The sequence below is a fragment of the Schistocerca piceifrons genome, chromosome X (genome assembly GCF_021461385.2).
Source record: "Schistocerca piceifrons isolate TAMUIC-IGC-003096 chromosome X, iqSchPice1.1, whole genome shotgun sequence".
In the NCBI taxonomy this organism is placed as follows: domain Eukaryota; kingdom Metazoa; phylum Arthropoda; class Insecta; order Orthoptera; family Acrididae; genus Schistocerca; species Schistocerca piceifrons.
In genome coordinates, this window is record NC_060149.1 from 866,978,730 (window position 1) to 866,994,428 (window position 15,699).

At 38.0% G+C, this 15,699-nt stretch overlaps 1 protein-coding gene across 1 annotated transcript in view; it reads right to left on the reverse strand.

Moving 5' to 3' along the window:
* Positions 1-15,699, reverse strand: part of LOC124722745 (Down syndrome cell adhesion molecule-like protein 1 homolog) — a 65,311-nt gene that overhangs the window by 26,325 nt on the left and 23,287 nt on the right. The window contains exon 4 of the mRNA XM_047247886.1: positions 11,515-11,654. Coding sequence (XP_047103842.1) covers positions 11,515-11,654 — 140 coding nt within the window. The remainder of the gene's footprint in view (positions 1-11,514; positions 11,655-15,699) is intronic.

Below are 15,699 nucleotides of genomic sequence, written 5' to 3' on the forward strand. Positions count from 1 at the left end.
TCACAAGGTGTATGTGAGGCTCGAGTCGGACCAGGAAAGGGGACAAAGGCAGGTGGCAGCAGTGATTAGGGATACCTGAGGACAGTGGAGGCTACTGGAAGAAATTATATGTTGTAGGAGAGTTCTTGGCTACACAATTCATGAAAGATGGTGTTGTTGGGAATAACCCAGATGGCACAGGCTGTAAAGCTGTCACTGAACTCAAGCACACTGTATTGGGTGTCATGGTCAGCACCTGTGTGGCTTAGCTGTCCCTCAGCTACAGTTTGACAGTGGACATTTGTGTAGACATACAGATTGTCAGTGGTCGTGTCCATGTAAAGACTGGAGTAGATGGCAGTGGGAGTATATATGGGATAGATGTTGCATCTATGTCAATAACAGTGATTTAACATTGATTGGAAAATGCTGAGGAACCAAAGACCGTTGCACTCATAGTTCAAAATAGAATGCACAAATAATGACAGGCAAAGGTAAGTAGCAATTTGTGCATCTGTGAAAATATCTATGCATGAAATATAAGACAATTACTGCTATCACACCTTAGCAAAAGATCTGGATGAAAACCATAAGAAATTATGAACCTATGTAAAATTGCTAAGTAGATCTAAGGCTTCCATCCAGTAACTCATTGACCAGTCTGGTGTGGCAGTAGAAGGCAGCAAAATTTGTGATCAAGAAATTGTTCACGCAAGAGAACTGTACAAAGGTACCACTGTTTGACCGTTGCATGCAGTTCCATATTGGCAACATAGTAATAAGCATCCATGGCACAGAGGAACAACTGTGAAATACTTGAAAACAAGTAAGTCCAGATGGAATCCCAATCTAGTTTTACAAAAAATACTCTACGGTACTGGTCCTTTACTTAGCTTTCATTTATTGTGAATCTCTCACCAGTGCAACATCCCAAATGACTGGAAAAAAGTGCAGGTGACTCCTGTGCATTAGAAGGGTAAAAGAACAGACCCAAAAAATTACAAACCAACATCCTTAACATCAGTTTGCTCCAGAATTCTAGAATACATTCAAACTTTGAATGTAATAAATTTCCTAGAGACTGAAAAGCCTATGGCCACAAATCAGCATGGTTTTAGACACCATCATTCATGCAAAACTCAGCTTGTCTTTCTCCCACAATATACTGCAAACTATGGATGAATGGGCAACAGGCAGATTCCATATTTCTAGCTTTCCAAAAAGCATTTGACACAATGCCCCATTGCAGGCTGTTAACAAAGATACAAAGATGTGGAATAGGTTCCCAGATATGTGTGCGGCTCAAAGACTTCTTAAGTAATAGAACCCAGTATGTTATCATCAATGGTGAGTTTTCATTAGAGACAAGTGTATCATCAAGAGTGCCCCAGGGAAATGAGATATGACCACTATTGTTCTTCTATATACATAAGTAATCTGGAGGACAGGGTGGACAGCACTCTGCAGATGTTTGCTGCTGATGCTGTGGAGTAGGGGAAGGTATTGAACTTGAGTGACTGTAGAAGGATACAAGATAAATTAGCAAAATTTCTAGCTGGTTTGATGAATGGCAGCTACTTATAAATATATAAAAATGTAGGTTAATGTGGATGAGGAGGAGGAAAAACTCCATTATGTTCATATCCTGTATTAGTAGTGTCCTGTTTGATACAGTCAAGTTGTTTAAATATCTGGGCATAATGTTGCGAAACAATATTAAAAGGAATGACCATGTGAGGATTGTGGCAAGGAAGGTGAATGATCTGTTTCAGTCTACTGGGAGAATTCTAGTGAGGTGTGGTTTATCTGAAAAGAACACGACATATAGAACACTAGCAGGACCTATTCTTGAGTACTAATTGAGTGTTTGGGACCTGCATCATGTCAGATTAAAGGAAGACATCAAAGTAATTCAGAGGCAAGCCAATAGATTTTTTACCATTAGGTTTGAACAACACAGGTGTTACAGAGGCACTTCAGGAAGTCCTATGGAAATCTCTGGAGGGAAGGTGACATCCTTTTTGAGGAGCACTACTGTAGAGAACTGGCATTTTAAGTGGACCACAGAATGATTCAACTGCCACACACACAAATTTTGCATAAGGATCATGAAGATAAAAATATGAAAAAGTAGGGTTCATACAGAAACACACAGACAGTCATTATTTCCTTTCTCTATTGGCGAGCAGAATCCACAAGGAAATGACTAGTAGTGGTGCAATGTAGCCTCCACCATGCACAATATGGTGGCTTGCAGAGTACATATGTAGATATTGATCACATTCACTTTCAGTTAAACTCCTGATTCCCTCACACACACAGGGCTATAAGCCATGGGGCAAGGGATTGAGAGCAAGGGTGGAAAAGGAACTAAACATTACCCGTCTTCCTGGTAAGTAGTTCAAAGACTCAAATTTGTCTTTTGGTAACAGATGTTTCCTGTTGATATAACTATGAGCTCCTGCTTTGAATGAAATTTTTGATTTTCTTTTTGTTTTCACTTGAGAAGCTTGATAAAAAGAGCTATTAATAGTAGTTTTGTACATGCATGACCTCCTTTTTGTATAACACCTTTACATGGTAACATATTAGAGCATCTGGGAAACATCTTTTTTCAAATGGTTAACAAAGTATTGTGGACAAATGTGACATGATATAATTTAAGAAGTTGCTTTGATTACTGTGTGGGGCACTCGAACACAACTCTCAGTTTATTCAATTTAGTGATTATCCGTTTGATGCCATTCAATCTACACTGCTAGCTATTGAAATCTGACCAGCACACAGATAGAATGTGACAAATGACAAAAGAGCACACAATGCAGTACATAGTTCTGTATGCAAATGATTATCATTTTCGCATAGCTACATACAGAAAGTAGGAGCAGCATCTGCATTCTGTATGTAAGAAAAGATGACACAGCATGCTTCTCATTTTAGCATCAGCTGTTCACGAGAAGTCTTTTCTGTCCCCTGTAGGAAGGAGAAATATCTAATAGCACACATTAGAATTTGATAGGAACAGGATGGTGGGATATCAAGAATGCAACTTATAGTTCTGCAGTATTGCTGCTGATGTTGACTAGACTCCAGTGAGCAGCATGTGAGTATGGAATGGTGGGTTCTTGAGTAGTGCACTCGATATTGTGCAGTATCTTGGCAGCCCCTCATCACTAGCACCTGAGGAGATAGCTGTACGGTATTCTTAGCCATGTCTCATACCTAGTGTCAGGAAATGGGCTAAATGAGTATCCTGCCTGTGTGAAACCCTTTTATATTGAGACCAAAGAAATTGAACAAGTAACAGAAACAATGTTTTTGGAAATACAAATTGACAGTTCACTTCTGTGGGTCCACCACAGGCAAAACTGTTAATTTATGTGAAAATTCAGCACATATATTGTGCAATATTGTATTTTGCACAATATATGTGCTGAATTTTCATGTATATTTTAATCTATTTTTTCTTCTTAAGATAAATGTTGGGTTATTACTGTCATTACTAAAGATGTGCTGTTGCTTGGAAATATAATGTGCAAAAATGTAATAAACATCAGCCCGTATCTTTCTGATTACACAGTATAACATTTCTGACCTTCAAACAAACATAAAATTTCTGCCATAAGAGCCTGCAATATTGACTACTGCATGGCAAAAAGGGTTGGGAAGCACCTCTGCTATACTTTTTGGGTGCTGATGCTTCGCCACAGGAACCAGCATTCCATTCATGATCTGCAGAATCAAATGGTATGGACACAGGTGTCCTTGTGTAAACTAAATTTTTTTCATTGTAAAGATAGAAAAATGATATGGAACCTGTACAAAAACGAGACAGCAGTTATCTGTGGATGGACAAAACAAGAAGAGGTGCAGATACAGAAAGGTGTCTGACAAGGTTGCGCACTATCCCTTGTTATCTTTAACATATACATTGAAGAGGCGCTGAAAAAAGTAAAGGAAAATTCACAGACAGGTGTAGTAATTCATGGCCAACGAATAGATATGATAAGATTTGCCGATGATATAGCTGTCCTGGCTGAAAGTGAAGAAGATCTTGTAGCCCTACTGAATAGAATGGATAAAGTTATGGGTGAAGAATATAATATGAGAATTAATAAAGCAAAAACAAAAGTAATGGCATGCGACAAAGAAGATCAAGTGAAAGTCCAAGATCATGTAATCAATGAACTGCTTGAACAAGTTGATAAACTTACTTATCTGGGCAGTAATATTACCAGGGATGGAAGGAGCAAGGCAGAAGTGAGAAGTAGAATAGCTCAAGCAAAGGCTGCTTTTAACAAGAAGAAAAACATATTAACATCTAAGATCATCAGCCTTGAAATCAGGAAAAGATTTTTGAAATCATATGTGTGGAGTGTGGCATGCTATGGGTGTGAAACATGGACTCTCGGGACAGAGGAAGATCAGAAGCTAAATTCTTTTGAAATGTGGTGCTATAGACACATGCTCAAAATAAAATGGATCAACAAGGTCACAAACGAAGTGGTTCTGGAAAGAGCAGGTGAGAAGAGAAGCTTCTGGAGTTTCATTTTTGAAAGAAGAGTGCAATTTACAGGCCATCTATTAAGACATAAAGGACTCCTGAACACAATCATAGAGGGATATGTCGAGGGAAAAAGACCAAGAGGAAGACCACAACTGAGGTACATGGATCAAATCGTGAAAGATGTGGGATGTAACACCTATAAAGAAATGAAGAGAAAAGCTGAAAGACGCACAGAATGGAGACAAGTTGCCATTGTAGCTGTTCCAAACCAATCCTCGGATTGACCACTACAGAAGAAGAAGTCCTTCCCTGCCTATAGATTGCCAAATAACACACAGTATATTCATTGTAGTGTGTCTGTGTTCCTAGAATGTATACACAATAGAAGAAAATGGTTGTCTGGAACTATCCCTTGCACTATTCATACAATATTTGTCCTAATATTTGCTGTAATAAATTGAATTAGCATGGTGCATACACAGTCAAGGAAAAAAATTACCAGATTTTTTCCAGATTTCTTGGTTAAAAATACCCTTTTTGCTGGGTGAAGACACACATTTTCCTGGATGGTAAAGGTTTTATAAACCAATGTCAGGGTGTATACATGAAAAAAAAAATTCCCAAATTTTTCACAGTCTGAACTACTTTTTTTTCTGGGTGAAAATGCAATTTTTTCCGAAGGGAGGGGACGGGAGGGGGAGGGGGAATACACTGTACCCCAGGTGAAACTACATTTTTTCTGTGTTGAGTGGCAATGTACTTTTACTCAGAGCTGTAAAACCTATCAGTCCTTTGAATGATAAAGGTTTTATACACCAGAGTAGAACTTCCCAGCATTCCCAGCTAAAAAACAACACATTTTGGAAAGATCTTTAATGTGTGGCAACATGTATACTACATATTTTGGTAATACAGAAGTATAAATATGAATTCACCAAATTCAGCATGGTAGTTTCCAAATACAGAACACCTGAATATAAGAAACTTGATGCCCATGCTATGATACAGAAGAAAAGACTGTAGTGTAGTGCTCCAAGTGGCCTGTTAATACTGGTTGTCAAAAATTTTTTGCTTTTTTCCCCAAGAGTGTGGTTAGGCAGGATCCTAAGAGCAGAGCTTAAATTGCAGCAGCTGAATATTTCTGACAAGCACAATTGTAAATTTAACCCCTGTGCGCCACACATTTTGTGGGTTACCTGGCTGAATACATGTTCCATCGAGCACTTTGACTTTTCTATAGAAATGGCGATCACTTGTGAAATTGCTCAAGAACTCAACTTGCAGTTTAATTTTTTTTGAAGGATAATTAGACTTTTTGCCATCACTATTGCATAATTTGCAATCAATGAAAGAACTAAAACGAAAGTGAAAAACTAACCTTGCAGATTTGCCTTTTCTAGCATATGTTACCCTTTAAGAAGTATCATACGTGAATGAGTTAAAAGAAATTCATCACACATTCTCACAAGTAACATAATCTGTCCTGCATAATAGAAAACTTACTTTGAAAGTAATGCTTCTCAAACCACCATTCGCAATATTTTCCTGCTACCTTTTAGAAATGTAAACAGCTGAGACATCACACTCATCGAAAGCAGTTTGCTGTTATGAAGTATTACACAGTCTTCATCCTGAAGCAATTGAAACGTTTTTCTGTTGGCACACAATTGTATGTGCATTGTTTTTTGTTGATGAAAATAGTGCATTTCCTCTACAACTAAAATTTTTTTTCGTGTTATTTTCTTGTTTATGTTTCACTGCTGCAGTATTATTCTGCAGTAGTGGGCTAAAGTCAAATTCTTTCTTAGAGTATCAGTTCTTACCAGCCAAAATTACAGAAATTTAACAGAAAATTAAAATAATGAAAAATTCTTGGTATCACAAAAAATTTCTGATTATTTCCCGGATTTCCTTGTTTTCCTGGGGCGTATACACCCTGAGCATAGAACTTCCCAGCACTTTTGGAAATGAAACCCAGCAACAAAAGAATGTGTTTTGGAAAGATCTTTGATTTACAGCAACATGTGCACAGCACATTTTCATGTTACGAAAATATAAATACGAATTCTACCAAACACAATACATCATTTTCTGAAGCACTGAAATCATGGTTGCAGTGTCCGTTTATCAGCCAATCACAGTTCACATCACATGATCTTGCCAGCCAATGACAGCAGATATTCAGAGCACAGGCCATGTGATGTAGTCAGCCAACAGAAAAATCTGTGTTAAGTAGTGTGAACAGGCGACAAGGAAATGTTAATGGTTTAAATTAATATACACATAGTACAGACACGAGAAAAGCTATGCTTTTACATATACAGTAAAACTTACGCAAATTGGCACATGTATAATTTGGAAATCTGCTCAAATCATACAAGTACTTCAGTCCTGATGCATTTAGTGCACTTTTATATGATGATTTTTTTGTATAAAGCAGAACATGTCTAATGCAGAAACAGAAAGCAAATTTTAGAACATACTTAATAATTCAATGTATAATGCAGGAAAGAGCATATACAGTACTACTGTATTACAGTTCAGTAGTTATTTATGACTCTACAAGAATGTTACTTTTAATACCTCTGTTAAAGCGACGCAAAACCATGAAAAGAGGTCCAGCACAGTGCAGCACTGCTGGTGTGGACCTAAAACTGTGCCACTCTGTGCAACAACAAATAAGTTACACTCAGTGTTGGCACAGTAAATCAAAGAAAACAGTTTGCTCGTCAGTGCTCTGTTTGTCAGCTTTCTCGTTTTCCTCATTATTGACACATGCCAGCACATACAGAAACATTGTTGCACATCTACCAACACTCTGCTGCAATGTGCACAGTGAAAGAGATGTGTATTGTTCCATTAAACAATGGTTTTACCTGGCAAGTTCATTATTTTCTGTCAGTTTTAGTTGACTAGTAACACTTTAAGAGATGCAGTAACATGATGTCGAACAAACAGCATGTGTTGTTAACACTTAACAAAAAGATTAATGTAATCGAAAAAGACAAATCCTCTGTGCACAAAATTATGTTGCATTTCAAATGTGGTAAAACACAAATTTTTGAGACTTCACAAAACAAGGATAAGTTTCAGGATGAATGGATGAAAGGAAATGGGCAGATGAAAAAAGGGGAAAGAAGACAGGAAATGAGGTAACTAACGAAATAGTGTGGGAATGGTTTGTAAGTGCATGGGCAAAAAATTTACCTTTATCTGGACCCATGATGCAGAGTGAGGCTCTGAAAGTCACTAAAGAGCTTGGAATTATGGAGTTTAAGGCATCCACAGGATGGCTGGACAGTTTCAAAGCTAGGCACCACATTGTGTGGAATGAAGTGTGTGGGGAAGCTGGGGATGTGCAGAAAAGTGTAGCAACAGAATGGAAGACAATACTGTCCAACCCTAATTGTGAATTATGACCCAAAAGATGTGATCAATGCCAATGAAATGGGACTGTTTTATCATGTGCTGCCTTCAAAGTTGCTAGCAATTTGAGGTGAAAAGTGCACCAGCAGAAAAATGTCCAAGGAAAGACTCGATGTATTGCTGTGTGGAAACATGTTAGGTGAAATGGAGAAGCCACTGGTGACTGGAAAAGTGGCAAAACTGCGTTGTTTCAGAAACACAGATGCCAGTAAGCTTCCAGTCACATGGCGAAGCAATAAAAAGGTGTGGCTGGTGAATGGTCTTATGGAAGAATGGCTGGGCTCTTTCAGTGCCCAAATGAAGAAAGGAAATCACCAAGTTATCCCTTTCCTAGACAATGCAACCTGCCACCTGAAAGTAACATTATCAAACGTGAAATTGGCTTGGTTCCTTCCAGTTTCAACCAGCCTCATACAACCCATGGACTAGGGGGTTATTTACACATTCAAGTGTCATTATAGGAAATTACTAACACAGTCGCTTATTCTTCTTGCTGTTGAAGAAGCCAAAAGTGTGTTTGCTCTTGCACAGTCAGTTTCTGTCTTCGAGGCAGAAAATTGGATTAGCTTGGCAGTAAAGGAAATAAAACCTGAAACTGTCACCAAGTGCCTCAATGAAGTGAGATTGCGGGTCAAGAACATGATGCTTCTGTGGTCATCGAAGTTCAAGAAAATGTTGCAGCAATTGCTGAATTAATGAAAATGTGAAACATTCCGTGTAGTACAGATGATTACATTTGAAGTGATGAGTTTCTATCAACTCACTCCACTTGCACTTCAGCAACAGTTTTAACAGAAATCTGCAATGCAGAGGATGATGAAGAAGAAACAAAGGAAGAAGAAGAGGAGGAAAATGACGTCCCTAGAAAAATTAATACGCCTGAAGAAGCCATTGTATGCATAAACAATGTTATGCAATTTGCAGCACACACAAATTCTCCCAACTTGTTGGAACTATTGTATGGTGGAAAAAATTGCCCAGGAAAAACTACTTTGAACAGGTAATTAAAACAAGTTCCTCTCCTTGATATGTGGCAAAAAAGTGAAATGTAAAGTAAATAAACATGGGAATAATATACATGTACATACAATAACAAATGAATTTAAAGTTCAAGTAAAAATATAGAAATTCCATGTTATTTATCAATTAGTGTAATAGTCCAGTGTTCTGTTGTCCAATATACAGTAAACAAACATCTGCTGTGCTAGAGTGAAAGTATGTAAATACAGTATATGTATAATTTAAAAAAAATTACTGTTCTTTTGTGCATAATCCTGGGAAATTTTATGTAGCCCAGTGAATTTTGTGTAATCCGGAAACTTGTCCAATTATTTTAGTCCCAGGTGATTCAGTTTTGAGCAAGTTTCACTGTAATATTAATATTTTTTGCCTGTGTTTCTCTTTAAGGTATATCAAACGCAACTGTACCAGAGAAATTTTAAATAATGACAAAAATGTCTGGTATTCTTGGGCTGAAATTTTTTAAGTAGCTGGTCCTCAAAGTGTTAACTTCTGAATGAGAGTCAAACAAACACACTGTGATTTAAGAAATTCATCACATATTCTCACACATAACAAATGTACTTCGAAAGTAATGCTTCTTAAACCACCATTTGCAATACTTTCCCATGACCTGTTACAAATAGGTTCATTTAAGCAGTTGCCAAAGGATGTCTGAAAACACATGTTACTGAGAATGTGCTGCTGTGATGATGTAGGAAGTCTGTGCTTGGTGTTTGCTCTACTCATATGCCTTTTGTCACATACCTGTTTAAAATTTCTTATGTAGTGGAGCATCATGTGACCAAGAATATCACTGTGACATATTGTTAGGAGGGCATATATGGAGTTACTATACTTAGTGCAATTGTATCCTTCCAGATAAGGAAAGTCTAATAAGAAAGCAGTCCTTGTTATAAATTTCATTTTAAAATTGGACTCTACAACTCAAAGTATCCTAATATTTTGTTATGTGGGGATTTGAACAAAGATTTCTTTTATTTCTTACTCTGCACTACTGCTGTGTTGCATTTCCAATCAGGTTTACATCCACATTGCACTGCAGAAACCTAGTAAGAAGGAATACAAATTTCTTGCAAAAATGAATAAATAAATAAAAATAAAAATAGTTCATTGTATATACCAGAACTAAGAACAAAATGTCTTGCATGACGTTTTAAAACTATATAAAAAATTAACAAGGTTACTTGTGAAGCCAAGAAACTGTATACTGGCAGTTTACATTCTACACACAAATTAAGAAATAAGAGAGAGAGAGAGAGAGAGAGAGAGAGAGAGAGAGAGAGAGAGAGAGAGAGAGAGGGGGGGGGGGGGGGAGAGAGAGAGAGAGAGAGAGAGAGAGAGAGAGAGAGAGAGAGAGAGAGAGAGAGAGAGGTACATGGTGCAGTGTCAGGGGGAGCTGTGGGGGAGAAAGGGAAGGAAAAAAAGTGAGCAGAAAAAGTAGGAAAAGATTAGTGGGTGCAGTGACAGAGAGCAGTGCACAATGATGGTGGAGACATGAGTTGGGAGGAGGTAATAGGAGAGAGAGGGTGGAAACGGTTGTGTGGAGGGTTTGGGGCAGTGCATTACCATAGGTTGAGTTCAGGATGATTTTGGGAGCGAATAACTCCAATTTGTACAGTTCAGAAAAGATGGTGGTGGAGGGCAGGATACAGATGGCCTGGGTTGTGAAGCAGCCACTGAAGCTGAGCATGTTATGTTCTGCCATGCCATATATTGTGCCACAGGGGGACCCACTTTGCTCTCGGCCACAGACTGGAAGAGGAAATTCATCCTGGTGGATAGGTGGTTGGTAGTCGTACCAATTTAAAAGGTTAAGCAATCACTGCAGCAGAGGTGGTACATGACATGGCTGCTTTGACAAGTGGTGTGGCCTCTGATGGCATAGACTAACCTGTGGCTGGACTGGAATGGGTGGGCGAATTGCATATGTCTCATACCTGGGTCTACTACAGGAATATGGGATTGGGATTGGGAGTGGCATAGGGATGGACTAGTTTTGGTGGTCAGGGGGGGGGGGTGACAGAGCACCACTTTAGGAGGAGTGGGAAGAAGGATCTTGGGAAGGATGTCCCTCATAGTGGGACATGATGGAAAATCAAAGCCATGACGCCGGTTGTGGTTGAGTTGTTCCAGTCCGGTGTGACATTGGGTGATGAGCTCCTCTGTCGCTGGTTTTTAGAGGTCTGGTGGAGAGATATGTGGTGTGTGCAGATATAGCAAGGGAAATCTGTTTGGAGACTAGAAAGAGAAACATGTATTAATTTGATAATATCAGTCTCTTACACCATTTAATGCAGGATCTCAAATATTTATTCTGTGGTAGTTATTCACCTCTAAATCTCTTAATTACATCAGTAATGAATGTGGAGCAACCACTAGGTTTGCCACCACCCAAGTAGAAGATATCTGTAACAATATCTGTTTCATTCTGATTGCAACTATATGAGCAGCTGCCATGCTTTGTGTTAGCTGGAAGCATAAATGCATTTATTTAAAAAAAAAGTAGATAAATAAATAAATAAAACGTTGGCTATCACACAGTTTTTGAATAATACTGTAACATTCAGGAGAATACTCACCAGACCAAAACCATCTAAAGATTGAAAATAAACCTTATATCTTTTAATTCTTCCATTTGGATGCAGTGGTGGCTTCCAAGAAATCAACACACTCTTTGAATCCATTACAAGAGCCTTTACATCAGCTGGTGGTCCTGGAACTATATTAGTATAATGAGTAAATTGGAAATAGATAATGAACAACTGTCATATTATTTCAAATCATCTCTCAGTGACAAGCAAAAGTACGCAGACAAAGGAAACTGAGCAGAACCTACCGAAAATATAATCTCAACAGATCTCTTTGAGAAAATTAACACTAATACTTCTCTTTAACATTAGAACAGCATAAAACTTAAAGGATCATACAAAAATGAAATGTAACAGGGTATTAAGACTTTTAGTACCTGTCGAAAATTCAGGAGATAGTTTGATATTCTGACAGCAAAATCTCTAATAAGTTCCCAGTATATGTGTAGGAGCCAATTAGAAGCCTATGTACAAATGTAAGTAAATTTGATTTATTTTCTTCCTTACACATCAAGGTCTCTACAAACCATCATGCAGGCATCATTCATGGATATGTAATGAGTAAAGAAGTATGGCTGTGGGAGAGAACAGATATAATGCTAACCACTATGTTCCTTCACACAGGTTTCAAGTCTTTTAGAAAAGCTAGACATCACATCTTGCAGAACTGCACTGGAATTCAATTAACTTCCTCCAAAATTTGATCCTTCAGTTGCTGGATGCTATTTAATGGGTCACATCGGAAGATATCAGATTTGAAATGACCCCAAAAGAAAGAAATCACATGTTGAAAGTCAGGACATCTTGGAGGTCAGTAGATGTTCACATTCTTGGAGATGACATGACCAGGAAAGATGTTCTGCAGCACATTAATGGAATGCCATAAGGTATGACGTGTGGTCTCATCTTGTTGGAAGAATGTGTTTGCAGTTGCACAAAGATCAGCAGTCTTTTGCACTACAAAATGATAAACATGCTAACATAACATTCTGTATTCACAGTAAACAGCATCTTCAGAAAAAGTAAGGCTCTGTTATTCCATATGACACCACACTACCACTGTCTGACTGTGAAGTGGTGTTTTATGAAGCATTACAGGTTTTTTGTGTGACTAGTATCTAAAATTTTGCTTGTTAACAAACCCTGACACATAAAATTAGGCTCATCACTTATGATCAGATTGTTGCACAGCCCATACCAATTCAGTTTTTGCGCTATCTGAATTTTTTATGGATGGTATTGCAGTTTCTTGTGCTATATTCACCATACACTTTGATATGATATGTCAAGTTGCAGTGCGTGCTTGTGTGGAGAACATCTGGGATTTTGGCTGAAGGTTTCATCTGCTCTTGCAACATTCTATTATGTGCACCCGCCATTTGCACTTTGGTACTGTATCACATGTTTCCTCACAGTTCTGTACTCACAATTTGAAAGGGTGTGACAGAAATGACTGGGGCATGATGTGCAAGATTGTAATGAACATGAAATACATGAATGCAGTTTGGCCTTAGCAGTTAGAAATAGCTGTCATGTGTGTGAGTTGTGTTTGTGTGAATGTGTGTTTTTATGTTGTCTCCTTTGGTCAAAAGCTAACAGTCTTTTTGTTGTGCGTGTCTGTGACCCAACATTTCTGCTATATGGTGAGTGGCAATCTATCCTTTTCATAATAGTGAGTTAAATATTCAACACTGAGCATGTAAGCACTAAGCAAGACTTGATATTATGTGTAAAGTTTGTTGCAAGTCACAAAGTGCTCTCATCCTCAAATACTGGATGAATACATTCTGGGTACTATGCATATCATGAGTTATGCTGCCTCCAGACACATACACAGTTTATAGACAATATACTTCCCTCGAAGCTGTAAATCTTATCAGTCTTATTAATGGTACAAGTTATATACACCAGAGTTGAGTTTCCCGGCATTTTAGGGGATGAAACCCAACAAAAGAACAACACCTTTTGAGAAGATCTTTAATGTGTGGCAACTGCATAATTTCGTATTACGAAAGTGTAAATATGAATTCCACCAAATACAGCACGGTAGCTTGTGGAGCACTGAAATCAAGACTGTGATGCGCTTTTGTCAGTCAAGCATAGCTCATGCTGAAAGATCTTGCCAGCCAATGACAGCAAATATTCAGTGCTTAGGACACATGATGTAGTCAGCGATAGCAACATCACTGTTAAGTAGTGCAAACACATAACTAGCAATAGTTAATCATTTAAATTAACAGAATATACATACAGTATAGCTGCAAGAAAAATTAAGCTTTAACATATAATATTGGTCATAAAATTTTTTAAAATTTTATTTCCAAGGGTGCGGTTAGGGAGGATCGTAAGACCACACCTAAAATTGGAGCAGCTGAATATTTATGACAAGCAGAGTTATAAATTTCACTGCTGTGTACGAAATATTTCATGGATTACTTGCCTGAATACATGTTGCATTGAGAACTGTGACTTTTCCATAGAAAAGCCAACTGTGCTCAAGGACTCGCCTCAGACGTCTTTTTGAGCAAAATTACACTTTTTGCCATTGTTATTGCATAATTTTGTAATCTATGAAAGAACTAAAGTAAATATGAAAAACTAACCTTGAAGCTTGTTTTTTTTAGCAGGTGTTGTCCTTTATCTATAAAAAACAAATGTGCCAGTAAAATTTTAAATAATGGCATAAGTTTTCATGAGGCAGTACAAAGGGCAAAATTCTGTTAGTTCATCATGTTGTTGTTGTAATAAGCATTGAGGTACAAACTGTAGTATAGCTATGAAGGCAGATCAGATCCTGCCATACCCTCTCTCCCCCTCTCTCTCTCTCTCTCTCTCTCTCTCTCTCTCTCTCTCTCTCTCTCTCTCTCTCTGTTTGTTTCCAAACAAATGTCTTCAATTCAAGTACACCTGAAAACAAGCTCATTTTGCTGAGATACCTTAATAACCACTGTTGAATATGTATGTTTCTGGATTCAACACTCACTGGCCTCAAGTAGCTTCACTTTTGGGCTTCATGAAGGCGTATTAGGAAAAATAGTTAATACGACTGTTTCAGTAAGTTTTGTAGTTAAATCTTGTCAACACCTTAATCTCTCCCTTAACCACAGCACAGTCCAAATGAAAGCAGAACTTTACACATTTATAAGCAATGTAACATCACGGTTAAAATACCCTGCAGTAGAGAAAACACATAACCCTGGTTTCTCTCTCCTCAAGGTCACAGTGTAATGTGAGATGTCACTACTAAAATCCATGACATCTCAAAGAACTGTGTCAAATTGTGTGTACAAGGAATACTGAATAGACATGTTAAGTGTAAACAGGACACGCCAAGGAAGAAAATTAAACTAATATCTTCACAGACTGTCATGGGAGGGAAGTTGCGAAGTTTATGAATAATATTCAGAGTTAAAGGTAATGAGTGTAACTGAACCAGGTGCCCTGCTGCGTGTTTTTTTAAAGGAGTGTAATAAAACCCTGATAAAAGATAGTCATTGTGTTGTGACCGATGGAGTAAATAACATGTATCACAATGAAACTCAGAGTTTGATGACAGCTTTAAAATGAATCATTTGTCAGAAACCTCAAGTGAAATTCCATGTCATCAGCATTCCTAGAAGATACGATCTAATAGAAAATCCTTATGTGAACACTGAGATTACAGGAGCTAACAAACTATTTGAAAAAATATGTAGAGGTGGTCCCTGCGCAACATTTATATAAGTAAAAACCAATGTGCTCTGAGATAACTGTTGCTATCAAAGAGTTAAGGTGAGTAATGCAGCCTTCAATCCCTCTGATAGCAAACCAAGTTTATAAATAATTATCTGATGCAACAGTGGATATATCAACAACAGCACTAACCAACTGCTCAATCAATCATAACAGCAGAACCATCAGCAGCTGTACCAACAACAAGAGAAGAACCATCAGCAGTTGTACCAACAAAAACAGCAAAATCATCAGCAGCACAATCATCAGCTGCTGAATCTACAACAGGAGCAGAAGCAGCAGCAGCATTAGCAGCAGCAGCAGCAGCAGCAGCCAGAAGTATCAGAACCAGCATAAGCAACAACACTAAAAGTAACAGCAGCCATTCATCCTGCAGATTCTTCATCACCTCAACTACAGACAGCAGTGGAACTTTCAAAATCATTACAGTTAATGCCACCAGCA